Source organism: Myotis daubentonii, chromosome 21, assembly GCF_963259705.1.
Source record: "Myotis daubentonii chromosome 21, mMyoDau2.1, whole genome shotgun sequence".
NCBI classification, from domain to species: domain Eukaryota; kingdom Metazoa; phylum Chordata; class Mammalia; order Chiroptera; family Vespertilionidae; genus Myotis; species Myotis daubentonii.
The window spans coordinates 9,043,218-9,070,885 of NC_081860.1; the positions used below are offsets into that span (position 1 = coordinate 9,043,218).

The 27,668-nt window shown below is 52.2% G+C and overlaps 2 protein-coding genes across 6 annotated transcripts in view; one reads left to right on the forward strand and one right to left on the reverse strand.

Annotated features, from left to right (window-relative positions):
• HOMER2 (homer scaffold protein 2) overlaps positions 1-27,668 on the forward strand; it is a 117,975-nt gene that overhangs the window by 51,703 nt on the left and 38,604 nt on the right. For 2 of the 5 annotated variants that reach the window (XM_059678030.1, XM_059678031.1), the window contains exon 1: positions 10,335-10,411. The exons of the other annotated variants lie outside the window; for them this stretch is intronic. In XM_059678030.1, the coding sequence (XP_059534013.1) occupies positions 10,350-10,411 (62 nt within the window). In that variant the 5' untranslated portion in view covers positions 10,335-10,349. Of the gene's footprint in view, positions 1-10,334; positions 10,412-27,668 lie in introns of those variants that run through there. 5 annotated transcript variants of the gene reach the window in all.
• Positions 1-27,668, reverse strand: part of PDE8A (phosphodiesterase 8A) — a 412,152-nt gene that overhangs the window by 14,921 nt on the left and 369,563 nt on the right. The gene's annotated exons all lie outside the window — the stretch shown is intronic.

Genomic DNA, 27,668 nt, shown 5'->3' on the forward strand with positions numbered 1-27,668 from the left:
TTCTCTCTCATCGATGTTTCTAACTCTCTATCCCTCTCCCTTCCTCTGTGCAGAAAATCAATAAAATATGTTAAAGAAAAAAAAAAAAGATTGCCCTGGGGACTGGACCTAGCTCCCGTGGGTCAGTGGCGTTATGTGCCTGGCTCCAGAAAAGTTTCTGGAGTCCTTATACCTGGTGAGCGGTATCTGCGAGGTCTGCACCAGGCTTGAAGGAGCCAGAGGCAGGCCAAGAGGAATGCTGAGGAAGGGAAGCATGGGGGCTCCGGAACAACATGAGCAGGACAGGGGAACAGAGAGGCGCCAGGAGATGTGCCTCAGACGCTGGTGCAGACTCGAGGGGTTTCACCCGTACGGAAACGGGGAGCTTTAACCAGGGGCCCCCTGGCTGGGAAGCAGACTGGAACATTCCCAGGGACCCCACGATAGACTGTGACAGGGCTGTTCTTTGAGCAGTGGGAACCTTTGCAGCTCTCAGATTTCATACTTTAAAAAAAAAAAAAAAAGCATGGGAAGGAGTTGGCAAATGTAGATCTCAAGATGGGAGATAAAGGGATCTGGTAATTTTAACTCCCTGTCCCTCCCCCACCCCCCTCAGCCAATCCAGAACCGACCCAGCACACTTGCGTGCTCAAAAACAAATATTGAAACTCCGACTGGTTGAGATCAAATAGTTCTGTGGAAATGAAAACGTTTACTCATAAAGAAAATGTTAGAGAATAATTTTTTTTTTTGTCGTGGAGAGACAGGGAGGAGTAGCTTGGGGATTTTGTTGAAACGTGGGATCTGTCTTTCATGCAATGTTACTGTCATCGTGAATGTCTGTTCCTCACTGCTTATAGGTGAGGGCTGTTTGGAACTCCTGCCTAATTCTGCCATTTTTAATACGTCCACTTCTATAATTTATGGGAATGCACAAGCCAGCCAGGGCTGTAAGCTGAGATGGAGCGAGGCCTGGATAAGCAGTTTAGACAGAGGCGGGTGGAGGGAACCATTTTAACTGAAAATAGAACCCATGCCATTCTCCCTGAGACCGGAGTGGGACGGAGGAGGGAGAACCGGGAAAGGGCAGCCAGCGGGAAACTTCGCTGTGGTCCTGCAGCCTCGTTGTGGCTGTGCTTGTCGACACGACCAGGATCTAAGAAAAAAAAAAAAAAATCCGAGTTCACCTCTCCCCACCTAAGACGCTGTTCCTCATTCAGTGTCCCTGTGTCCTGCTTCCCTTCTGTGAAATGTTTCCCAGTGTGTGTGGTTCCCCAGTAAGTCCGTGTCCTCACTCCTCAGGGCAGCTCTTTCGTACCTTGTTCCCTCCCCAGACCCCCCTCTCCTCCACACACACACACACACACACACACACACACACACACACGTAGCCTCCTTTCTCAGCGACAAAAGAGGAGCCACAACCAAGCACAGCCTCACCTCCCCACCACGCCTGCAGCCTCCGGTATAGCTGCCCTGCCTTTTCCTTCTCACCTGCTCTGCCAAAGGGATGGCCAGTCCCTCCTCTGGTCCTGCCTACCAGAGCCCCGCCCCTCCCCGGGGGACTGGCCATCCCCTCCCCTCTCACCTCCTCAGGAAAACATTTCTCCATCCTCATCTCCCTCTCTCCAGGCTCCTTCCCATCGGTATACAACGTGCTTCAATTCAGTGCTGTCCGGTAGGACTTCCTGTGCCGATGGGAAACGCCGTATGTCTGCAGAGTCCCCTATGGCTGCCACCAGCCACACGTGGCTATTGGGCGCTGGGACTGTGGCTGGAGTGGCGGAGGACCTGAATTTTTAATTTTAATTTACATTTAAACAACGACAGCTGGCCAGTGGCTGCCATAAGGGGTGGCACAGCTTTAGCTGCTCTTATTAACGTCTTTCTCCTGTTTCTGTTCCACTTCCTTGATCCCTCTCACCTGAAAACATCTCAAAAGATACGTCCCGCCCAGCCGGCGTGGCTCAGCGGTTGAGCATCGACCTACGAACCAGGAAGTCACGGTTCGACCTCCTGGTGGGGGCACCTGCCTAGGTTGTGGGCTCATTCCCCAGTGTGGGGCGTGCAGGAGGCAGCCGAGCAATGATTCCCTCTCATCATTGACGTTCCTGTCTCTCTCTCCCTCACCCTTCCTCTCTGAAATCAATTTAAAAAAATATTAAAAAAAAATAAAAGGCATGTCCAAACCCACTGTCTCCATTCGTTTTCTTCACCCACTGTTTGCTCACCCCCTCATGATCTATAGCCTGGCTCAGGCTCCCACCTCTCAGAGTCACTGATGGCCTGCAGGTGGCCAGGCTCTGTCCTTGTCTTACTCTACCTCCCAGCCGCGTTCCTCACAATGGCCACCCCCTCCCCCTCGAAGCACCTCCCCTCCCAGCTTCTTGCCACCACTCTCGTGGATGGATCCTTCCTGATGATTCCTTCTGGGCTCCCTGCTGCTTGCTCCCCTGCCTGACCTCTGAATGGTGGTGTTGCTGGTCCTGGTCCCTTTCTGCTGTCAGCACTCTCTTCTTAGGTCATGTCCTCCGCCCCCGCCATGGCTGCAACTATCCACTACACGCTGATGAGAACATGTGTCCTGTGGGCTTCTACTCTGGAAAATGCCATTCTCTCCTTCCTCCATCTTCCCCATCCATTCACTTGCTAAGAGTCATCCTGGATTCTTCTCTCCCTTCCCCCCCTTCCCCCGGCCCCACGTCCAGGCGGTCAGTGGGTCCCGACCTCTGAGTGATGTCCAGGGCAGATTGGAGTGCGTTCGCCTCTCCCCGTGATCATAGCCCCCACTCTGTTCTTGGCCACCGCTGCCTCCTTCCCAGACTGACTTCCGAACATGCCCTCTTGCTTCCACGCTGGGTGGTCTTCCAGTCCATTCTCCACACTAGATCCCAAGTGACTGGCTTTTAAAACCACAGATCACACCTCTCTCCTCCTAATACACCCTTCATCAAGGCCCGGGCCTCATCTCCGCCGTTTCCAGCCCCTCCGCCCAGCCCTCACTGCCCTCTGCTGTCCTTGGCTTTTCCGGACCCCCCCCCCCCCCCCTCAGGGTCTTGGAGCTTGCTGCTCCTTCTGCTCTTGCCCTCCCTCCGCAACTACCTTCTTCTCTTCCTTCAGATTTCGACATCAGCCAACAGGCTCTCCAACTGCTACGAACTCCCCCCGCGCCGTCTTCCCTGTCCACCCCCATTCCTCGCTAACACAGACACACCTTTGTTTCCAGGGCACACGGCAGTCATCTGGGCTTTGTTTACTGACGTATAATCTCTTCCCCAATAGCATCCGGCAAGGATAAAGTCTTACCTTTTCCCTCCGTGTACTCCAGCACCCAGCAGTGTCTGACACCGAATAGGCCCCCGATAAATATTTTCTGATTGAGTTAATGCCTGCGTGTGCTGGGCAGCCTCGCTTGGACGCCGGCCTGGAGTTGTGATAGTTTTTGGATCACCTTTTCTGTAGCTTGCTTAATTGAGAGTTGCAAGGGCCAAGGGAGAAAGAAATCATATTTGGGTGCCATTTTCTTTTAATGATAAAGCCAGCCGTTTAGCTTTTACTGTGGCGGGGTGAGTGTTCAGGCCGTCGGCTGTCATCCGAGCCCTGGGGTTGTAAATTGTCTTTTTGCCTGCCCGCGAAAGGCCAACAGGAAAGCCGGCTTGTCTGCTGTGGCGACTTTTTCGTTGATTTTTGTCAGTGTTTACAAACAAGATCGACTGTATTTCTGTTTGGCTTCAGTTTACACTCATTTGTTTTCTTCAGCCAAGATTACATTGCAGTGTACGGAGGCCACAATCTTGGTTATCTAACACCTGGGCCTTCTTTCAGTAACCTATACCGGTATACTTCTTCTGAGGATCATCCCGCTCCTTCAATTTTCCGTTCCTCCTGAATCACACCAGACTATGCGGTCCCTACACATGATGGCCTTTTATTTGGAGTTCGTGTTGACGAAAATAGACACAGTCTCTCGGATACATGGAGGGAGCTGGGCTTCTCTTGGTCCCATTGTGGGTTTGTTAGACGTCGCTTTTCTAAGGGTCATTCCCTCTCTTCATCTGTAATGCAATCGGAGAGTCTGTTGGAGATCCAGGGTGAGCAGACCGACTAGCTAGTTCCTGCCCTTGTGGGGTTTATCTATAATAATAAAAGCGTGATATGCAAATCCACCGAACGACTGAACAGCAGAACGACCGTCCAGACGACCTTCCGGACGAATTTTGTGCATCGGGCCTCTAGTAGTTTATAAGGGGAGATAAGCCACATATGCAAACACCAGCTGTATGTGTGAGTTTAAACAGAGCGTGGTAATCCATAGGGTGTCAGAGGCGGTGCCCGGCTCTTTGGGGATCAGTACGCTATGGGGAGGTGCTGGGCAGGCTGTTAGCATTTAGGATCACCCTCATTAGACGGCCAGCTCCCTTATGTCAAGAGCTGGAGAAAGACACGGGACTGGGAATGGGGTGGCGCTAGGTAGACGTGTGTTGAATGAATGAGTGACAGGAATGAATGGATACTCTCTGCGGGTTGACTCTTACTCTGGGGAGAGCCATCATTCTGGTTGGAAACAGCCCGGGAGCTCCTGGCTTTGAGGGTTTTAGGTTGGAGCCCAGGGCACCACGGTCCCCTGAAGGAGGGCCCAGAGCACAGGGATGGTTTGTTTGTGGCGAGCGCACTCAGTGGTTTTGTGTAAATGACCAGTTCTCTCTTCTGTAATGGCTCCTGGGAACGTACGGTCAAATGTATGGTCACCTTTAGCAGATTTAGCCGTTCCCTTGCTCAGTTTTATGGCTCTCCCCTGTTTGCCTTCACTCTTTCTCACCTATCCCCCCCCCTTTTTTTTTTTAACAAAATGAAAATAGCTTTGCTTTTTTTCTGATTATAAAAATATTACATGTTCATACTAAAACATAACAGCATGAAGAAGGAAGTGAAAATTACTTGTCATCCCCTGTCGCTGGGATAACCTCCATCAGCAATCATTGGTCTGTCTTTGCAGACTTTCCCCCGTGCATATATGTCCGTGTGTTTAGAGATATGCATGTCTACAGAGAGCAAGTGTATTTTTTTTTTTTTTACAAAATGGCATCATATCATCCATCTGTTTTGTAACACAAGTTTTTAACTTAAGATACCTTGGGTGGACATTTTTTCTTGCCAATAACTATAAATATACATCAGTATTTAAATCCACGCCTACTTCCAATTTGTCTTTTTGCCTGATTTTATACATCTTCATAGACCTGCTTAAATCCTTTCTGGAACAAGGCAGGGTATATTTTTTTAAAAAATTAAAAAAAAAAAAGGTATTTTGACAACCCCTTAAAGCCGTGGTTGGCTTTAAATGAATGATTGAAAGAGAAAAACAGTGGAAGAGACCAAGATCCCAGGGAACACTGGGAGTGCGCGGTGGCACTGTAATTTTGGGTGAGTCACCGTTCCTTAGCGAACCTTGGTGCGAACAGGAGGATTCGCCGTTGTTGCTAAGGGTGGTTGGTGGCCCGGGGCCCAGCTGTTTCTGCTTCTTTGGAATTATCGAGGCGGGAAGATTCTGCGTGCAGACCTGGGTGAGAAGGCTCTGTGCCAGCAGAAGGCACCGTGCCCCACCTGGGTGCCTCTTCCGCTTTAAAAGCCCTTTGTCTGACGGGCATCGCACCTCCTCCTCACAGGATCCCCTTGGCGTGAGGATGGGCAGCGACAGTACAGGAAGGACGTTAAAGTCCCTGCTTCAGTTGTAAGCCAATTTTTTTTTTTTTTATTTAAAGAAGCACAAAACCTAGGTAAGTCCTGCAATCTATCACCTTAGCCAACACAAAACCTTTGGGAAAAGACGATCCTTTGGTACCTGGGGTCCGGATAGGACCTCCTCTTCCATTTGAAAAGAAAAACTTCCTTCACCTTCGTCACATGAAGTTAACAGCAGTCCCAAACCAGACTGGCCCTGGAGAAAAAGCATTTACAGAGGATTAGAAATCTCAGAGGTCGCAAGTCCTGACCTTACAGATCTTGAAAGTTGGACTTTGGTTTTTTTCCCCCCATGAAAATAGTGAGTAAAACGAAGCATGATAAAGCAGTCAGGCACAAAACTTCTAATTTGCATTGGTTTTCTTTTTCTTTTTTTAAAATGTGTTTTTATTGATTTCAGAGAGGAAGGGAGAGGGAAAGAGAGAGAGAGACATCAATGATGAGAGAGAATCATGGATCGGCTGCCTCCTGCACGCCTCACGCCGGGGGTCGAGCCCGCAGCCCAGGCAGGTGCCCTGACCGGGAATCGAACTGTGACCTCCTGGTTCATAGGTTGACGCTCAACCACTGAGCCACGCCGGCTGGACTTGCGCTGGTTTTGATACACTGGTCTCAGAGCATGGCTTGCCATGTGTCTGCACATCTAGATGTTGCATGCAGGCTGCCCCCAAGTCATATGTATAGGAGGGGGGGTGCGCACGGGCATCAGGAGCCATCTCCTGGTGGGGTGCGCTTTGTCAGGTTGTAAGTCTCTGCTAAATGCCCGACAGTCTCCGGGAGTTCCGCCATCGGGTGCTGTTTGTCACATGGTCTCATCCTGGTAGAATTTATCTAAATTCTATTTCAGATGAGCTTATTAGAATAAAAATATGCCTGTGGGGAACACATTTAGAAATTTGTCAACAACTAGAGATCATTTTTTTAAAAAAAAAAAACATTCACAAGCCTGGTTGATAGTCTTATTATTATTCCTCTGAGGAACTGGGGACCATGGTGTCCCCCCCCATGCAGAAAAGCTTAGGATAAGGCCTTACCACCAGCCAAGACAGTTAACCTGAGAGCCACGCTTCAAGAAACCCTTCAGTGCCCTGGGCCAGAGTGGCTCAGTTGTTCTGTGCACCAAAAGGTTGCTGGTTTGATACCCTGTCAGGGCATATGCCCGGGTTGCAGACTTGATCCCCGGTAGGGCCATGCAGAAGGCAGCTGATTGATACTCATCTCTCTCTCTCTCTCTCTCTCTCTCCCTCCCTCCCTTTACCTTACTCTTTGTCTAAAAATCAGTAAACTGTTCTTAAAAAAATAAAAAGGTGGAGAGCTCACATGAGTTGAGCACAACATACCAAAAGAAACAAAAGAAAGAGAGAGAGAGAGAGAGAGAGAGAGAGAGAGAGAGAGAGAGAGAGAGAGAGAAACCCTTTGTACAGAGGTGCCTCCCAGCCACGGAGGGGCTTGGGCAGGCCCCTTTCTCTCTGCCTTGAGCTGGGGAAATCTTGGTCCCGATGGCCCCTAAGGGGCTGCCCTTTTGTTCTCCTGCAGCTCTCGGGGGAGTTGCATCTGTGGGTCATGGGGTGGGGGTGCAGGGGCGTCCACAGGGGTCCAATTAGTGAGGAATATTGCAGACCCTGCTGCCTGGGCATTGGGTCCCTTTTGGGACCTTTAATTGGAAGAGCTTTTAATTGGAGGTGTTCAGTTAAAGGGAGAAAAGGAGAGTTGCTTTGGCTTCTGTCGTCTTGGGGGAGGGGTGACGGAGAAGGGCCTCTTGGGGAAAAGGAATTGAGGCTCCAAAGGGCAGGAACAGGCACTCCCAGTGGAGGTGGCGGCAGGGCAGACTTCAGCTCGGTGGGTACGAGGCAGAGCCCTCTAACTCCTCTGTGCAGACTGCAGGTAGGACTGACTGTCTCACCAAGTTGTGAGTTCATTGTCATGGAGGGCTCTTGTCTGGTGGTGTGGGGAGGAGGATGGGGAAGTACAGGCAGGTGAAACTCCAGTCCCTGGGCTGGCTGTGTGAGCTTGGACAAGTCCTCTCTGTAAACTTGATCTTCTCAGTGATTGATTGAATGAGAAAATGTGTGTAAGCGTTTAGCACAATGCCTGCCACGTAAGTACTCAGAGAGTGGTGGCCGAGTTTATCACCACCACCACCACTGTCATCATGATTTCTGCTTTGGGTGGTAGGTTGGCAGGTACCGTCTGGTATTCGCGGTTGGAGACAGTCCACCCCTCATCTTTAATCCCCTCGGCCACTCCCCCAGTCCTCAGCTGCTCACTCACAGTCCTGAGCGGTGCCTGTCGTGCAGGCCCAGACAACATGAGGTGTGCCCTCTCAGCCTTGCCTCATGTCGCTCAGCCTCCCGGGTAGTGCTGGTGGAAGACTCTCACGGGCCAGAGGACAGGGAAGGTCAGGAGAGCTGACCCACACATGCCAACAAAAGACCAGTCTGCCAACCAGTTGCTTTCATGGGGAGGTGCCAGTGTGGACAAAAAAAAAACCCACAAGGGCTTCTCCCCGCTGTGGGAATCCGACTAAGGATTTGTTTTGCTGGCCAGCGAAGCCTTCATTTGATTATTTGTGTGTTCATCTGCCCATTCATTCAAGAAACGGTGACCCTCTACCTCTCTCATCCCAGCGTTAGCCTTCAGATCTGTGCACGTGTTGTGTATTTGATGTTAGCTACTTGCTAGGCGTCGATCCAAGTGGCAATGATTCATGACTCCATCCTCATCGGTTTGCATTTCAAGCCTGCTGTCACCTGGCCTGATCTACCTGTCTTCTGTGCACCCTGAATACTTGGCCCAGGCCCCTTTATTCTGTTTATCCCATAAAACATTTCATTATAATGCAAGGTTAGGCCCACACAGTATCCTAATCTGTGTCTTCCCTACCCTTACCAACCAGACCAGTGCAGGCCAATGGAAGTATGAGCACCATTTGTGTGATTTTACATGTTCTAGTAGTGTCTACATTAAAGAAGTGAAAGAAGCGCAGCTGGCATGGCTCAGAGGTTGAGCATCGATCTACGAACCAGGAGGTCATGGTTCGATTCCCGGTCAGGGCACATGCCCAGGTGGCAGGCTCGATCCCCAGTGTGGGGCGTGCAGGAGGCAGCCAATCCATGATTGTCTCTCATCATTGATGTTTCCACCTCTCTCTCCCTCTTCCTTCCTCTCTGAAATCAATAAAAATATATTTTACAAAAAGTAGTGAAAGAAACAGATGACATGAGTTTTAATGTATTTGAACCCAAAATATTACCATTTCAATGTAATCAATGGCGAGAAATGGTCCCTCTTCCCATGGAATTTATCTTCCAGTGAGGGAAACAGACACCACTTGTCTCTGCCACCCCCTTCTCCCCCCCCCCAAAAAAAAATCCCCAAACTGCCTGTAATGGATCCACAAATAAAAGAACTGAGGGCTCAGGGCTGTGAGGGAGAGAAGCACAGGCTGAGGCCGGCGTTAGGGTGAATGGTTCAGACGCCTCTCTGAAGAGGTGACATTGAAACTGCTGCCTCAAGTGAAGAACAGGACCAGAGCCTTCTAGGTGGAGGGAGGAGCAGGTGCAACGACCTGGGGTGGGAAGGAGCTGCCCGGAATGTTCCAGAAATGGAAATCAGGTCTGCGTGGCCGTATGGCCACAGGTGAGGAGAGAGAGCTCAGTGTGGGGCTGGAGAGAAGCAGGGGGGACGACGGTGGCTGTGGCATGGCTTTCATTGGAGATGCAGTGAGGTAGGGCTGCGACGAACCCATCTTCTGGGCAAGATGCCTACTCTGGCCCTAGCCAGTTTGGCTCAGTGGATAGAGCATCAGCCTGTGGACTACAGGGTCCTGGGTTCGATTCCGGTCAAGGGCAAGTACCTCGGATGCAGGCTCCTCCCCGGCTCAGGCCCTGGTCAGGGCGCGTGCAGGAGGCAACCATTCGATGTGTTTCTCTCACATCAATATTTCTCTCTCTCTAAAAATCAATGGGAATATATCCTTGGATAAGGATTAAAAATAAAAAAATGAAGCAAGGAGACCAGTGACAGGGTTCCTGGGTTTCAGGGACAGAGGACTCTGGCTGGGGCGAGAAGGTTGAAGAGGAGAGGGAGAGAAGTGGGCAGGTTCCGCGAATGGTTTGGCGATGGGTTCGCTGGGACTTTCAGAGGGATTGCATGTGGGGTAAGGGGTGAGGGAGAGGGAGGACAGGCAGAGGACCCCTTCGGTTTTCGGTTTAAGCATCTGGTAGACGGTTTAAGCATCTGGTAGACGTGGGGAGGCCTGGAGGGAGGATTCGGAGTGGGGTGGACGAGTCGAGCTCAGGCAGCCGGTGGGAAGCTGGAGGCGGTGAGCGGAGCTGGGGAGAAGGCAGTGGATTCGTGCCTCTGGGACCAGCGGAGGTCAGGCTGCAGGTGGCCTGGGGGAGGCCATGATGGGGAGGGGCAGGCAGAGCGGGAGAGGGCTCAGGAGCCTCTGCACCCACTGCTTGGTGGCATCAGGAAGAGCAGCCAGCGAAGTGGGAGGAGGCGCCGCTCAGGAAGGAGGAGGAAAGTGGGCAGCGGCCTCAGGGTGGTGGATGGAGAAGTGTCACAAAGAGGCGGGCTTGGCATTGGTGCTGGGCACCGCTGAGACGGGGTCGGGACTCGGCAACATGGCGGATGCTGGGGGCCCTGACCTGAGCCAGCTCAGTGGTGAGGCGGAGCCAGGAGCCAGGTGGGTTGGAAGATGAATGGGAGGTTGGGAAGGGGGGGTGTGGGGATGTGGACCACTTTGTCTTTCTTTCTGTTTTTAAAAATATATATTTTGTATTGATTTCAGAGAGGAAGGGAGAGGGAGAGAGAGAGAGAAACATCAATGATGAGAGAATCATTAATCAGCTGCCTTCTGCACGCCCCCTACTGGGGATCGAGCCTGCAACTCGGGCATGTGCCCTTGACCGGAATCGAACCTGGGACCCTTGAGTCCACAGGCCAACGCTCTATCCACTGAGCCACACCGGCTAGGGCTGGACCACTTTTTCAAGAAGTTGACTCCTAAGGAAGCAGGGACACTCACATGGGAGGCTGTAGGTAGAGGGAGCATGCATTTAAGATAGAACTCGGGCCATGTGGGCGCCGGTGGGAATGCTGCCCCAGAGAAGGGGACCACAGAGGAGCCAGGCCTTGAGAGGAGACAGGTGCAGTTCGGGCCCCAGAGGAAGGACTGGCCCTCGGAGGGCGGAAGGCGAGAGGGAGGCACCCTCTCCTGGAGGGGAGAAAAGGAGGCCGCGGAGGAGGCAGATAGGAGCAGGCTGGGTGTGGTGGGAGATGCCTGGGTCCCACCCAGGGCTCCGGTTTGCTCCATGAAGTGGGGGGCAGGCCAGCCCTGAGAGCGCGGGTGGAGGACGGGGTGTGGGGCGTCTGAGGAGGAGAAAAAGGTGTGAAATTGTCCGGGAGTGGGCGGCGAGCCTGCTGGAGGAACCCGGGCTTGTAAACCGTGGCGGAGTGACAGTTTGAGGTCAGAGAACATGAATTTAAAGTGGAACTTGTCCACCCAGTTTGGTGACGTTGCCCACTGGCTTGGGTGTGGCCGTGAGGAGGCAGATGGCGAGACGCACCAGCCTGGGGTGGCAGCGTGTTCTCACGCGGCGGTGACAGGCCATGGGGCGGGCGGGCCTGGCCGTTCAGGCGCGAGTGGGGCCAGGAGGTGGGTGGTGGGGAGCAGGTCAGCCAGCGGGTGGGGGTCTCTGAGGTGGGGTGTGGGCAGGAAGCAGGGAGGTGGAAATGCAAACCCGGGGTGGGGGGGTGCATTCCTGGAGATGAGGGTCCTGGGAAGGCTGTGGGAGGTCACTGAGGGGCGTTGGGATGAAGGCATTTTCGTGGAGGAGGCGAAGGGACTGTGCCCAGCATGTTGGGGGCTGTGCAGGTGGATGGTGCCAGTGGCAGGAGGTGGGCAGAGGAAGCAGCTGGGCCTGGAGCTGAAGTCCCGACCAAAGGCAGGAAACGGCTCAGCTCAGAGGCGAGGTGGAGGCCGGTGAGGGGAATGGCCGGGTGTGGTGGTGGCAGAGGATGAGTTGCAGCCCGTGGGGCTGGGTTGCTCCAAGGGCGTGAAGAGAGCCACCTGTGGGGGCGGGGGAGGCACAAGGGCACCCGTCGCCCTGCCCCCTTGGGTTCTGCCTCTGTGGGGGTGAGAGGAGCAAGTCAGCTGTGTGTGCGGCAGGGGACCCGCCTGTCCTCAGGGACCCGCTGGGCTCCAGTTAAGGCATCAGCGTGAAGGGACAGTCTGGCCGGGCAGATGCTGCCTGCTGACTTCAAGGAGCTGAGTGAGCCCGTGGAGGGTTTGCCCGCGTGGGGAGCAGGGACGGACCATCTCAGGTTTGAATGACCAGAGCGGGGAGGTCCCGAGAGCCTGCGTGGCGTTGGGTGACTAGGAGGGTGTGGTCTCTCCCTGAGGTAAGCGGGGGGGGGGGGGGGGGGCGGGCGGAGTGAGCCCTATCTTTCTGAGTGTGGGAAGGACTGATGGTGAGCTCTGTGTGAGCCGGCCTGGTGATGGCTGTCCCAGACACTGGCCTGAACTTTGAAGACCTTGGTCTGAGTACGAAATGGCTGTAGTCAAGGAGCTGACGGGCCCTAGCCAGTTTGGCTCAGTGGATAGAGCATCGGACTGCGGACGGAAGGGTCCCGGGTTCGATCCGGGTCAAGGGCACAGGCCCGGGTTGTGGGCTCGGTCCCCAGTGGGAGGTGTGCAGGAGGCAGCCGATCCGTGATTCTCTCTCATCGCTGATGTTTCTCTCTCTCTGTCCCTCTCCCTTCCTCTCTGAAATCAATAAAAATATGTTAAAAAATAATAAAGGAGGTGCTGGGCCTGCTTCCCTGTGCATCTAGGAGGCTGTATTTGGTTCTGGCACCGGAGTTGATCCGGATTTAGCTGAGTGGAGGAATAATTGGAGGAGGGAGAGCCGAGAGGGAGGGGCCTGGGTGGTGTTCTGCGAGGAGGATTTGAAGGAAGGTTTCTTGAGGTGAGGCCTCTGGACCCAGTGCTGGGGTCTGAATACCCCCCCCCCCCGATGCCCGGAGAACTGTACATACAGATGTGCATCTCTGGGGAGGGTGGCCATAGGTTCTATCAGACTTTCAAAGGGTCCATGACCCCAAAGAGATGAGAACCACTTGTTGAATGGATTTGGGCATTTTATTTTGTAAAATAATAATAATAATAATAATTTGATTGATTTCAGAGAGGAAGGGAGTGAGAAAGAGAGAGATGGAAACATCCATGATGAGAGAGAATCATGGCTCGGCTGCCTCCTGCACGCACCACGCTGGGGATCGAGCCAGCCACCCGGGCCTGTGCCCTGACCGGGAATCGAACTGTGACCCCCTGGTTCATAGGTCGATGCTCAACCACTGAGCCACGCCAGCCGGGCGATTTGGACATTTTAGCTTAGAGAAGAGAGAACTTGACCCAGAGGTGAGGGTTCGGGGAAGAGAGAGCTGTTTCCATGTGGATCACCAGCTGCCATGGGGGGAGGGCGGGGGGGGGGGTTTGCTCTGAGTCACCTCCACGGGTGGAACTCAGATCCGTGGGAGGGAGGGGGAGCCTGGGGCTGGCTCTGTGTGCATCTGGGGAGCCTGCGAGCCGCTGTCACAGGTGGCGTACGCACGGGGCAGGTGACAGAGGAGGTGGCCTGTGGTGCTTTTGATGCAAAACTTGGTCCAAACCTCCTTGTTCTGAGGAGTCGGCAGCTTTGCCTGATACCAGGTTTGTCTCGTCCTCAGGCCTCAGACTGACTTATGGGCTGAGATTTGCTGGGCTCAGAGGCCCTGGGAGCCGGCCTCCTTTCTGGACACAGCACATTAAATACCATCTCAGGGACTGGACCCTCCCCTCCAGGGGGCCTCGCCGACCCTCTGGTGTGGGAACAAGGCCTTGGGTGTGCTCAGCTCCTCCCCGCACCCCGTGCCCTCCGTCGCCCTGCTAGACGTGGGGTCCTTCTGCTGACGCGGAGCCGGGTGAGAGCCGCACCGAAGTGGGCTCGCAGGCCTGGCGTGAGCACAGCTTCGTCTCTGGGAGGGAGGGGACCCCGTACGCCCCACGCCCAGCGGGCGCCCAAGGGGTTGTCGGGCTCCCACCTTCCTTTGACACCAACAGAATCAGAGAGATTCGCTAAATTCACCAGTGACCCCCATGGGGCCGCAGTGGAACTTCCTCCAGCCTGGCCTTGGCAGAGCTCCCTGCCTCTCCCTCCGCGGCTTCTCTGATAAAGCAGGCAGGCCTCCCCGAAGGACGGAATATTCTGGAAAACTGGAATTGGAATCCCACCGCTTGATTGAAAGCTATACCACTTGCTTCAAGGGAGGAAGCTAAAAAAAGCGGCTCCTTGGCTGCTCCCCTGCATTTTAAATCTTCTGAATGCTTCGCCTGCAAAAGAAACAATGCCCCATTCCTTAAATAATTAAGTGGCGTTCGTTCCCTGAGAATGGAGTGCTGGCCAGGCCCGGTCACACTGGAGCCCCCAGAGCCTCTCTCTCCGGCGGCGGAGAGCTTGGGCCTGTGCCCGGAGAGGTTGTCAATGTAGAAAAATTGATGCAACTTCACACACACACACACACACACACACACACACACACACATCTGCCTTCCAAGCACTTGGTGAAATTGGCACAACCTTGGAAATGTCACAAAAGAGGCTGAAGGGGGCCTGCAGCTCCCCCCTCCCCCCGCCCCGCTCTGAGGCTGCGTTCATCATGTTTGTAACCCCCAGGAATTCTTAGTGGGTCTTACTTGTCCCTTTGCTGCCACTGGAGGTGACTGTGGCCTCGGACCAAGTGTATAGCCTCCCAACCACGACAGCGCTGGCACTGGTTTCTGTACGTCCTTGGTGGATGTTTCTAGTCTGTGCAGGGAAGGGAAGCCCCTCCCGCGGGAGCAATGGTGGCATCGCAGATCCGGCCCATTCCTTCCCGGCGTCGGCCCTTCTGTGGTTGCATGAGGACGCAGCGCGGTGCGCAGGACAGACCCAGGGTCAAGCCACATGGTCGCTGTGGAGTCCGTCTGGGTTCCTGCAGAAGAGGGAGTTCTGCCAGGGGGAAGGGAATGCTATGTATTGACGGTTGATGTGCATTGTCATCATTTAAGCTTCGTGTCTTATGGATGAAGAAACGAGCTCAGAGAGGTTAAGTGAGCTGATTGGGGTCACACAGCAGCACAGAGAACGGGGCTGGTGGTTGTATGTGTTGTCTGGCTCTCAGGTTCACACTCCGCAAGACCTTGACGATTCCGTGACAAAAACAACCTGGGTTTCAAAAGTGCAGCTTCAGGTTTAAAAGAAAAGCAGAGACGAGCCTCCAGGAAGTTCCGTTAGTTAGCCTGCCGTTCAGAGGGCAGGGGCTAAACGCAGGGATTTGCGCCGATGTGATCGCCTGGCCTTTCAGACGGCTCTCTTGAGTTTTCTATAGATTCCTCACCAGGAATCCCTCAGCCATGCCTTCGTCTTCCCTTTCTCGCCCTCTGTCTCCCAGTTTCTCCCTGGTCCTGTTTCTCAGATTTCAGGCGAGGTTCTCAGAATGACTTCAGTCTTCAGTCCTATTGAATTGCATCTATTAAGACATTATTCCGCCCTGACCGGTTTGGCTCAGTGGATAGAGCGTCAGCCTGCAGACTCAAGGGTCCCAGGTTCGATTCCGGTCAAGGGCATGTGCCTTGGTTGCGGGCACATCCCCAGTAGGGAGTGTGCAGGAGGCAGCGGATCGATGTTTCTCTCTCATCAATGTTTCTAACTCTCTATCCCTCTCCCTTTCTCTCTGTAAAAAAATCAATAAAATATATATTTTAAAAAAAAGACATTATTCCAGTCACTTAATAGGAATCTAAATCTCAAATAAATAAACCTGTTAGGCTCGGGCTTACTAGTTGTCAGATTACTTGTGTTGACATGAATGTGGACCCCAGAGGGTTGTAAGTTCTCCAGAACCCACGTTGCTCACCCTCTTTTTGGCCACGAATCAGAATTTTCCCTTATTCATTTCCCACAGGTTCCCACACGCGTCAGTGGTTCATGCTTTAGGGGGTTGCCTGTGTTGTTTGTCTCAAAGAAAGATACACAGAGTGTTGTGTTGTTGTTGTTAATCCTCGCCTGAGGATATTTCTCCATTGGTTTTTAGAGAGAATGGAAGGGAGAGGGAAAGACAGAGAGAAACATGGATGTGAGAGAAACACATCGATTGGTTGCCTCCTGCATGAGCCCTGACCAGGGCCGGGGCCGGGGAGGAGCCTGCAACGGAGGTATGTACCCCAACCGGAATCGAACCCAGGGCCCTTTGGTCCACAGGCCGACGCTGACCCAAACCAGCCAGGGCTGTGTTGTTATTCTTTCCCAAATGCTGCGGCTGCTTTGGCTGTCATGGAACATGAGCAAGAAGGTGCTTTAGTGAAGTGGTTTCAAGACAGGCTCCCACCCTGGCCGGTGTGACTCAGTGGATAGAGCGTCGGCCTGCGGACTGAAGGGTCCCGGGTTCGATTCTGGTCAAGGGCACACGCCCAGGTTGCGGGCTCGATCCCCAGGAGGGGGCGTGCAGGAGGCGACCGGTCAGTGATTCTCTCTCATCATTGATGTTTCTATCTCTCCCGTCTCTGAAAGGCAATAAAAATATACATTAAAAAAAAAAAAAGACAGGCTCCCCAATCAGATGCACTTCATTGCGGCTCCTCCAGCCTAGGTGAGAGGCCAGATTGAGTCTGATATTGTGAGATTTGGCTCTCGCTCTGCGTCTCACAGAATGTGTTTAGTTTACTTATGTCTTTTCTTTCCTAGAGCAGATCTCTTACCCACTAATAGCTAGAGCAACCTAGGGGATCTTGAGTGCAGCTCGAAGAGGAAGGCAGACTGAAAATGTGATCTGAGACCTCGGTAGGATCGAGCTTTGCAGGAAGATGTCATAGCAGAGGGTCTTCCGGGCAGTCTGTTTTCAGAAGGCACGTTTTCAGGTCAAAGCAGTTTCCCCACATTCCCGGGACCAAATATTTGCACGGTGGAGGCAGAAACCACCCTCTGTGCTCAGATCTCTGTGTCCAAGGGCTTCTGGTGTTTTCTGCTGGCGCTGATCGGAATCGCCCGCTGTATTTAGGTCACCTGTGTTCAGGTGGCAGCCAGTGGCACCAGAACTGCATCCAAGCTGCCCTGCGAGCCGCAGATGAGCCCAGCCGTGGCCTCCTCACAGCCTCGCTGTGCGCCTTTGTTCGGTCAATTAAGTAGTTTTTATCGAGTGCTTCCAGGGTGACGACGATGGACTTGGCCTCTATCCAAGTGGAGCTTACACTATAGGAGGGAAAAGGGATATTAATTATTTAAAAAAGGATATTGATTAATCATAAAAATAATCCTTTCAGGCATGTGTTGAGTAGCATGTGCTAGGCGCTGTCCATGGTGTCGGGGTTATCAGTGAACGGGACAGATGAGTCCCTGCCTTCCTGAAGCTTACGTTGTAGTGAGTGAGACACACAATGAGTAAACATAAGTAAAAAATAACAAACAGGTGCATTTTCTGGCACGCTAGAACACAGAAAGGGCCGTGGGAGCCTGGGCTGGGCCGGTGGGGTGTGTACGCCAATCACAGAGAGTGGGATGCATGGAATGAAGATTATAGGTGGGTTGGAGTTAAGGATACACGACGGGGATGATAGCCTTGGTAAGGGATGGGCAAGAATGAACCTCTTTGCCCACTGACCTGCTGAGCAGCTCAGGGGTGCCTCAGTCTGCACGAGGTGGGCGTCGGGAGGGCAAAGCCGCTGAGGTGCCTGGGAAGGAGGGTCCGTAGAGCAGGGGTGGGACCTCACTGGTGCAGGCAGTGGGGGAGGGGTGGGAAGGTGCCTGGAGCATGTGTTGGGCTAGATGGCGCAGGTGACTCACTGAATAAGCTGTGTGTGGCCTTGGGCAACTGACTTCCTCTCTTCCCCCTTTTCTGTTTTCCTCCGTGACCTGAAGACAGGCACAGACCCTGATTTCTCAAGGTTGTTGGGACAATTGAGTGAGGTATGTGTGTCAGTGCCCAGCCTGGCGGCAGCACACACTTAATACAGGCTGGGACCTCCAGGAAATACCTCATCCCCGGGGTGCTGAGGATCTCAGCGTTGCCTGTGACCATGGAAAGGCATTTCCAGCTTACGAACTGGAACAGGGGGTCCCTCGGGGGTGAGGACGATGGAGCCCAACGCGCTAGGGCGCTTGCACGCACGACTCCGGAGACCAGGTTCAGAGACACAGATCTAAGTTTATTGAGGAAGTACAGCCGTACATAAAGGGGTAAGCAGCCAATGCAATAGGGACACGCTTGCCCTGTTACCCAGTGGGCGTGAGGGTCGGGGCTAAGAGTAGGGGGCTCCTGGAGATTTGTCAGGCGGGCGTTGCCACTTCCTGGTGTGCCAAGGAAGCCAGTTCGCTGGAGTGTGCTCACAGCGTTGCACTGAGATAAATCCCTTGAGCTCTGCCCACAACAAACCAGAGAGATCGCCCTGGCCGGTGTGGCTCAGTGGCTAGCGCGTCAGCCTGCGGACCGAAGGGTCCTGGGTTTGATTCCGGTCAAGGGCGCGTCCCTCGGTTGCAGGCTCCTCCCTGGCCTGAGCCCTGGTTGGGGCGCGTGCAGGAGGCAACCCATTGATGTGTTCCTCTCACATCGATGTTTCTCTCTGTCTTTCCCTCTCTCTTCCACTCTCTCTAAAAATCAATGGAAAAATATCCTCAGATGAGGATTAACACACACACACACACACACACACACACACACACCAGATAGATCTCTTAGTAGAGGACCACGAATTGCTCTGAAGATGTAAACGTGCATGGACACCGTGAATGGAGGAGGGAAGGCGGAAGCCACGCACCGGGAGAAGTAAACACGAAGTGGGGAGAAGTCGACACACGAGCCATCTGGCCCTTCGGAGGAGCCGGGCGACGTGTCCTTGGAACATGGACACAGCACGGGCTGTTCTGGGGCAGCTGTCGGACACTTGCCGGCTGCCTCGTTCTGTCCGCTAAACGTCAGCCTCGGGGCTTTTCCAAGAGGGAGAAGGAACTATAGCAGAGCCCGTACTGCAGCCCCGCGTCTGATTCATCGGGACCCGCTACCCACGCAGGGGCCCGAGCACTGCACAGCGTGACGGGGAAGCACGGCGTTCTCCCCCCGTCCCTCACTTCTCCACGCTTTCCTTCCAAACCCAGAGACGTAGGAAGCGCCTTTATGGGGTGTGCTCCCGGTCTCCGGGGTTCCCTCTCTCTGCGCACCCCTCTCTCCCAGCCCTTGGTTGAGACATGTTATCTGGGTGCCAGGCTCTCCCTGGCACCTGATAGAATGTCCTGGAGACCCTTGAGCTCATTCGGTTGGTGCTTTCTAGCTTCTCCCAGGACTGGCAGGGCACATGGGGAAGGTCACGTGTCCCGCACACTGGGGTAGAGGGAGGAGGTTGTGGCGGGGAGGCCAAAAGCTGGGCCTCCCGCTGCGCGGGTGCAGCCTGGAGCCGAGTGGGAGTGGGTGCATATATCTCCGCGTGGGAGGAAGGCGTCGCCTCGCAGTCCTGCTGGAGAGAGGGCTTTCCCTGCTGTGCGGTGACGTCTGCTTGCTTGTTGGGTGGTAATGGGTTGATGGGGAGGAGGCCACAGAGCCAGGTGGAGAGAAGACTGGGTGAGGACCCGGGTTTCGTCTCTGGAGGCTGCCCGTGTGTGAATGGCTGGACAGGGTGGGCGCCTGTGGTTGGCCTGAATGGGATGAGGTCGGTAGGGCGGAGTACAAGGGGACAGAGCACCCAAAAGGCGCCCTTCGCTCGGGGCCGCTTGTCTGAGGGCCACCGGGGCTTGCTTGGGCTTGAGCGTGGCCTCGCTCGGCTCCCCCTGAGTGAGCGCACACCTGGCGCCCAGGGCTCCGCGGCGCTGTGCTACTATTTTTGCACTCCTGCAAATGCCCGTGTTTATTTTTAAACTCGGGCCTTTGTAACGCAGAGAGGTGTCGTGCAGGCTTTGCTTTTGAGTAAAAAGGTTCTCTTGGGCCAACGGAACCTGCAAAAGATGCCCTTGGTTTAAAGTTGAACATTCTCTCAATTGATGTATTCTGGCATCACAGGGAGGGCCACACAGTGCTCTGCTGTTTAAAAAAGTCCTGGAAAGAGGAAAGCCACATGCGGTTGGCCAGTCCCTTAGCTTGTCCCGGCGGATCTGTGTCATGAGCAGGGGAGCTTGGAGAAGGGGGGACTGCATGTCGGGGGTGGGCAGGGGGTGACAAACTGGATGGAACCCCCCCATCCCCTCCACACTGCCCCATCCCCCCAATAGGAGCCCATGGACAAGGGGCTTAGGATAGAATGTCTGTTACCTTTTTATTAAAAAAATATTTTTATTGATTTCAGAGAGGAAGGTAGAGGAGAGAGAGAGATAGAAACATCAGTGACGAGAGAGAAATCGTTGATCGGCTGCCTCCTGCACGCCCCACACTGGGGATGGAGCCTGCAACCTGGGCATGTGCCCTGACCAGGAATTGAACCGGAACCTCCTGGTTCATAGGTCGATGCTCAACCACTGAGCCACGCCAGTCGGACTGTTATCCTTTAAGTACATGCAAGTTATAACTGAAAAATGAATGAGATTAACTTAGAATTTAAGGTGGACGATTCAGCACACGTACTTATTTATACCTTTCCTCCCAGAAGCTATTAAAGTGATAACAGAGAGATTATTAAAAGTATAATCCTATGACTACAAAGTGAATGGCAGGGAAGTACCAGCCGCTGAAAGATTGCAACAAATTTATGGGTGACAGAAAGAAGGGTGGGCCCTAACCGGCATGGCTCAGCGGTTAGAGCGTCGGCCTTCGGACTGAAGGGTCGCAGGTTCGATTCCGGTCAGGGGCTCGATCCCCAGTAGGGGGCGTGCAGGAGGCAGCCAGTCAGTGATTCTCATCATTGATGTTTCTCTCTCTCTCTCTCCCTCCCCTTTCCTCTCTGACCTCAATAAAAATATATTTTTTTTAAAAAGGAGGGGAGGGATGGCTGTGTCAGAAACACCACAGAGCAGACCAGTCCCGGGCCCTGTTTGAGGAGCTGCGGGGCTGTTTCCCAAAGCAGCGGCACCACTCTGCATTCCCACCCTCGGCGTATGAGGTTCCAGCTTGCCTGCATTTTCGACAGCACCTGCTATTGTCTGTCTTTTTCGTTATCGCTCCGCTAGTAGGTGTGACGTAGTGTCTCACTGTGGTTCGGGTTTGCATTTTCTTGATGGTTCATAGTGTGGAGCATCCCTTCGTGTGCTCATTGGCCATTTGCCTCTCTTCTTTGGGGGTAGTCTGTTCAGATTATTTGCGTGTTTTTTAACTGTGTTATTTGTCCTTTTGTTATTGAGTTCTAAGAGTTCTTTCTCTAAAAATTTATTTCAGAGAGGAAGGGAGAGGGGGAGAGAGATAGAAACATGAATGGTGAAAGAGAATCATTTGATTAGCTGCCTCCTGCACTCCCCTCACTGGGGATCGAGCCCACAACCCGGGCATGTGCCCTTGGCTGGAATAGAACCCGGGACCCTGCAGTCCACAGGCCGATGCTCTACCTACTGAGCCACACCAGCCAGGGCTAAGAGTTCTTTATTTGTCCTGAATGCACATTCCTTCTTAGATGTATGATTTGCACATATTGTCTCCAGTTCGGTGGGTTATCTTTTCAGTTTCTTTGATGGTATCAATTGCAACACAAAAGTGTTTTTTTTTTATTTTGATGTAGAGCAGTTTTATATTTTTTTTTATTTTGGTCTTTATGCCACAGCTGATGCTTTCACAAGTCCTCCCGATGGCACATTTGAAATCTTACAAACCCGTTTCCTTCTCTCTGTCCCCACTGCTCTTGGCCACACTCTCATCTCCCTGTGCCCGGACGGGTGCGTAGCGATTTTTTATTAGCCTCCAACCTTCCCCCTTCAGTGATCCTCGATACGAACTCCACTTGTTCCTCTGAGCTGCCGTTCTGACTGTGCTGCGCCTTTGTTCAAAAATGGGCGCTTCCTGAATGTATTTCCCGTGGCACAGTTTACCCACTTTAAGATATTAGTGGGAGGTCAACAGATCCTGAGATAAAACATATTGTTAGCTAACGTGGGTAGCAAGAGGTGGCCTCCCAGGAAAAGACATGAGAATTCATTGCTGCACGATCGTTCACATTTATGTGCGAATGCTTTGGAATTGTAGCAGAATAAAACATCAGAGAAATTTATTTTCAGTGTATTGAGAACAAAATACATAAGCGGCCAGGCACCTAGTGGTATTTTTACTATAGATAAAGAATACAAAAGCCTTCCACGTTTAACACGGAGAACATTATCGTTCCAGTTCTTTAAGAAAATCGTATCTGCTTCACATTAGGCGTAATGCTGCCAGGTCATATCCTCACATCGGGTACAGCATCAAGTCTTCTAGATTTTGTTTTCCTGCCGTGTAGTAGGACAATCTCTGCGCGTAGATGTGTTTCAGCAAAAGGAAGAACAGAAGGGGCTCCTCCGGCAATATTCTGTGCTCTCCTGAATTCGGCTGTTCCAGGAATCGTTAATCGTTAAGACGTGGGCAGCTCGCCACCTGATTTTTAGAAAACACCACTCGGATGGATTCTGATTCTTGGCTCTTGGCGTTCACAGTGTGCAAATGATAAAACTGCGTTTTTGTTTAAGGCTTTCTTTTTCACCTTAGATTCAGAGAGAATGTGTTTTGTTTTGTTTTAATTTGTTTTCATCGATTTCAGAGAGGAAGGGAGAGGGAGAGAGAGACAGAAACATCAACGATGAGAAAGAATCATTGATTAGCTGCCCCCTGCACACCCCCCACTAGGGACTGAGCCCGCAACCCGGGCATGTGCCCTTGACTGGAATTGAACCCAGCACCCTTCAGTCCACAGGGTGACGCTCTATCCACTGAGCCAAACCGACTAGGGCAGATGGAATTCGTTTTTATCGTGTACATACATGTTCAGTATACCATATGTGGAATAAAATCACGAATATATGTTGAGATCCTAAGATAAGATATCTTCCATAGACAAAACGTTGTGGCTGGAAGGTGCCTGTTGATGCCATGGCTAGTTTGTCAGGGCAGGTCACGGCCCCGTGTGTGGTTCAAATGACAGATGTTAGTGCATCGCCCGGCTCCCACGTGATCTCCCGCAGCCTTGGGTAGAGAATACAGTTTCTTTTTTAAAAAAAAATATATTTTATTGATTTTTTTACAGAGAGGAAGGGAGAGGGATAGAGAGTTAGAAACATCGATGAGAGAGAAACATCGATCAGCTGCCTCCTGCACATCCCCTCCTGGGGATGTGGCCACAACCGAGGTACATGCCCTTGACCAGAATCGAACCCAGGACCCTTGAGTCCACAGGCCAATGCTCTATCCACTGAGCCAAACTGGTCAGGGCGAGAATACAGTTTCTTAAAGGCGATATCACATAATGATGAGAACAGCTGTCCAAGTGCTTTTAACATTACATGCATAGGGATATACATGGAAGAGAAAATAGCTTTGACATAAATGTTCCCTGGCGCACAGTTGGGAGATGGGGGCCCCCAAGACAAATACTGATTTCCTTAGCATGGCATTCCGAGTCCAGGGCCAGCCCTAGCCGGCTTGGCTCAGTGGACAGAGTGTCTGTCGCCTGCGGACCGAAAGGTTCTGGGTTCGAGTCTAGTCAAGGGCACTCGGATTAGACTGGATCCTCACCCTCTCGGTGGCAGGCTCCTCCCTGGCCCGGGCCCTGGTCAGGGCTCCTGCAGGAGGCAACCAGTTGATGTGTTTCTCTCACGTCGATATTTCTCTCTGTCTTTCCCCCTCTCTTCTACTCTCTCTAAAAATCAATGGAACAATATTGTCGGATGGAGATTTAAAAACAACAACCGAGTCCAGGGCTATCCACTTCGCCCCACCCTTGGGCCTCACTTCCTGCCGGGGGTCCCCCTGTAGCCACATAGGGCTCTCCGTGGTCCCTGAGAACACCTCTTGCATCTGCAGTCACCTCCATCTCAGCAGCCAAACCCTGCACATTGGCTGGGCTCTGAGCTGGGGTGTGTGGGGTGGGGGTGGGGGGATGGGCAGAGGAAGGGGTTTCTGTGCAAGGGTGGAGAGGCGGCATTTGAACGTGAGATGGCATGGCAGTGTTGCTGCTGAGTTTTGCGTTATTTTTCCCCTTGGTCCTGTCCTTGGTCTCGTCCTCCTGGAATCTGTTTACCTATCCTTCATCTTCAGAGACGCTCCCCACTTCGTCCCATGCAGATGTTTGTCTTCCATCCTGGCTTTGCCTTGCTTTTTTTTTTTTTTAATATAAACATATTTTTATTGCTTTCAGAGAGGAAGGGAGAGGAAGAGAGAGAGAGAAACATCAGTGATAACAGAGAATCGTTGAGCGGCTGCCTCCTGCAGGCCCCCTACTAGGGACTGAACCCACAACCCCTGGCATGTGCCCTTGACCAGAATCGAACCCGGGGCTCCTCAGTCCGCAGGCCGATGCTCTATCCACCGAGCCAAACCAGCTAGGGCCTGGCTTTGCTTTTCTGGACCTGCCTCTCCCCGTCCTGTCAGGATCCTCACCCATTGCTCCGGACCTACCATACCACCCCTTTCGGAGTCCGCACGCTTTTCCGAAGCACACGGGAATGGGCCGACGGCCCCTCGGGGGCAGCCCTGAGCCTGGGAAGCAGTCCCGGAACCTAGTTAAACCCACATCACGGGAGACCCGCAGGCGAGTGTGTGCTGGGGGCGCCTGACCACTGCGCAGCCCTCCGGGATCGAAGTAGTTTCATTGAGGAACCCCTCGGCACCCATCAGGGGCACTTGCCTCATTCCATTCCCTGACGTAAATGTGACCCAGAAAGGGAATCCCCCGTCTGCGGAGGAGGCGGATTTGTGACAAAGGTCACCCATCTGAGACCTCTCATTTGTCAGGTTCATTCAGCTGGGTGGTTTGGGGCAGGTGACGGTAACTTTAACAGAGCGGGTCTGTTGTGACTCACTTGGAGGCGTCCAGACCTGGCAGGGAAACAGACTGGATCAGGTCCAAAAGGTGCAGGTTTTCCCCTGGGCGTGGCTCACCCCGGGGCGTGGCTAACCGTGGGGCCTGGCTCACCCCGGGGCGTGGCTAACCCACGGCTGCACTAGGGTTTGTGGAATGATTTCTGTGTCTCTACTGATGGGTAGTGCCGCCGGTATCACATACTTAATTCCTTGAACTTCCATTTCTGCACTCTGTTCTGTAATATTAATCTGTCTGTTCATTTGCTAATACCTCCTTGTTTCATTTGTTGCAACTTTATTATAATACTAGAGGCCTGATGCACAAAATTGGTGCACTGGTGGGGGGGCAGGTGCCCCTCAGCCCAGCTTGCACTCTCTCACAGTCCAGGACCCCTCTCTCCTTACCGCCTGCCTGCTCTCTGCTCTTTACCCCTTGGCTTGCTTCTCCTTAGCACTGCTGCGGAGGCAGGAGAGGCTCCCGCCACTGCCGCCACTGTGCTTGCCAGCCATGAGCCCGCCAGCCATGAGCGCACTGACCACCAGGGGGCAGCTCCTGCATTGAGCGTCTGCCCCCTGGTGGTCAGTGTGTGTCATAGTGACCAGTCATTCTGCTGTTAGGGTCAATTTGCATATTACCCTTTTATTATATAGGATAGAGGCCTGGTGCACGGGTGGGGGCCGGCTGGTTTGCCCTAAAGGGTGTCCTGGATCAGAGTGGGGGTCCCACTGGGGTGCCTGGCCAGCCCGGGTGAGGGGCTGATGGCCGTTTTCAGGCTGGCCACGGCAGCAGGCTGGAAGCAGGTATCTGGGATTTATTTATCTTCTATAATTGAAACTTTGTAGCCTTGAGCAGAGCTCAGGGCCAGCAGGGCAGGTGGGAAGCTTGGCTTCCTCCATTGCTGGGGGCAACCATCTTAGTTGGGTTAATTTGCATATTCACTCCTGATTGGCTTGTGGGTGTAGCAGAGATACGGTCAATTTGCATGTTTCTCTTTTATTAGATTAAGTATCAATATCTGATATGGCCAAACCCCTCATTGCTCTTCCTTTAAAGGATTTTCTTGGCTATCTTTTCATAGCAAGTTTTCCCCAGGTCTAGTTCTAAAAATAACCCTGTTGCCCAGCTGGTGCTGCTCAGTGGTTGAGTGTCAGCTTACAAACCAGGAGGTCACGGTTCGATGCCTGTTCAGGGCACATGCTCAGGTTGCGGGCTTGATCCCTAGTAAGGGACATGCAGGGGGCAGCTGATCAATGATTCTCTGTTATCATTGTTGCTTTAATCTCTTCCTCTCTGAAATCAATAAAAACATATTAAAAAATAAAAACAGGATATGTATTATTTACTAAAGTTTTCTTTTGCATGCATTAGAAATTATACTTATTTTTTAATGCAGATCTCACATAATTCTTTTTTTAATCCTCACCCGAGAATATGTTTTTCATTAGTTCTAGAGAGAGAAGAAGGGAGGGAGAGGGAGAGAGAGAGAGAGCTATACATGGGTCGGTTGCCTCACGCATGCGCCCCCACCAGGGATCAAACCCGAAACCTAGGTATGTGCTCTGACCAGGAGTCAAACCTGCTACCCTTCGGTGCATAGGACAATGCTCTAACTGCTGAGCAACACCAGCCAGGGCTTGCCTAATTCTTTAATAGATTCCTAGAAATTGTATCTCTTTTTAGTTACTATTGTAAATGGGATCTTTAAAAAACCATTTTTTTTTCCTCTCTATCTGGTTATTTGCATATATCAGAAGGCTATCAATTTTATTTTATTTTTTTATTTTAAAAAAACCTTCAGTGCAATATTAATAAGCCAGCTGGTGCAACAGTGCTACTGTGTAATTACTAAGGGCTCCAAAGCGTCATAGGACTGTGAGGAGCCGCGGCGTTGCTACCCTTATGGCGGTTGGACTTTATAAGAGATCTTCAAGTTTGCTGATAGATTTTTTTTAAAGTTTATTTTTATTGATTTCAGAGAGGAAGGGAGAGGGATAGAGAGATAGAAACATCAATGATGAGAGAGAATCATTGATTGGCTGCCTCCTGCATGCCCCCCACTGGGGAGGATCGAGCCCGCAACCCCAGCACATGCCCCCGGCCAGAATCGAACCTGGGACCCTTCAGTCCACAGGCCGACGCTCTATCCCCTGAGCCAAACCAGCCAGGGCAGCTGATAGATTTTTTTATTAGTAATTTTACACCTGGCAATGTTACTGAATTTTATTATTCATATTCACTTTTTTCACTTGATTTTCTTGGCTGTTCTAGATGTGTGATGCTATGTATAACCAACAATAACTTTATTATGGGGTTTTGTATGAATGTAGAACCACACTATGCTCATGAGTTAGATCCTTGGCACAGAAGAATGTGCTAGAAGAACCTTGTGTTCAGATCTCCTTTTTCTCCAGCTCTCCGTCCTAGGATGTGGCGATTTGAACCTGCCAGCACAGGGGCCTGCTGACCATCTAGACCAGCGGTTCCCAACATGGGGCACACGCCCCACAGGGGGCCAATTTGATTTTGAAGGGAGGCGATTCGAGAATGAGTTATTAACAGTAAATTTTTTAAAAATATATTTTATTGATTTTTTACAGAGAGGAAGGGAGAGGGATAGAGAGTTAGAAACATCGATGAGAGAGAAACATCGATCAGCTGCCTCCTGCACACCCCCCACTGGGGATGTGCCCGCAACTCAGGTACATGCCCTTGACTGGAATCGAACCTGGGACCCTTGAGTCCGCAGGCCGACGCTCTATCCACTGAGCCAAACCAGTTAGGGCAACAGTAAATTTTTTGCATCCCTTATGGTTCTAAGGGCCTCCTATACAGTCTATAAATATATATTGTGACATATGTATGCATTTCAGTTCCCTATTATGTTTTGAAACTATTTGCTATTTTTTTCATATCACTTTATATTATTATTTTTTTACAATTTCTTAGTGATTTTTCCTCAGTCCTTCAACTA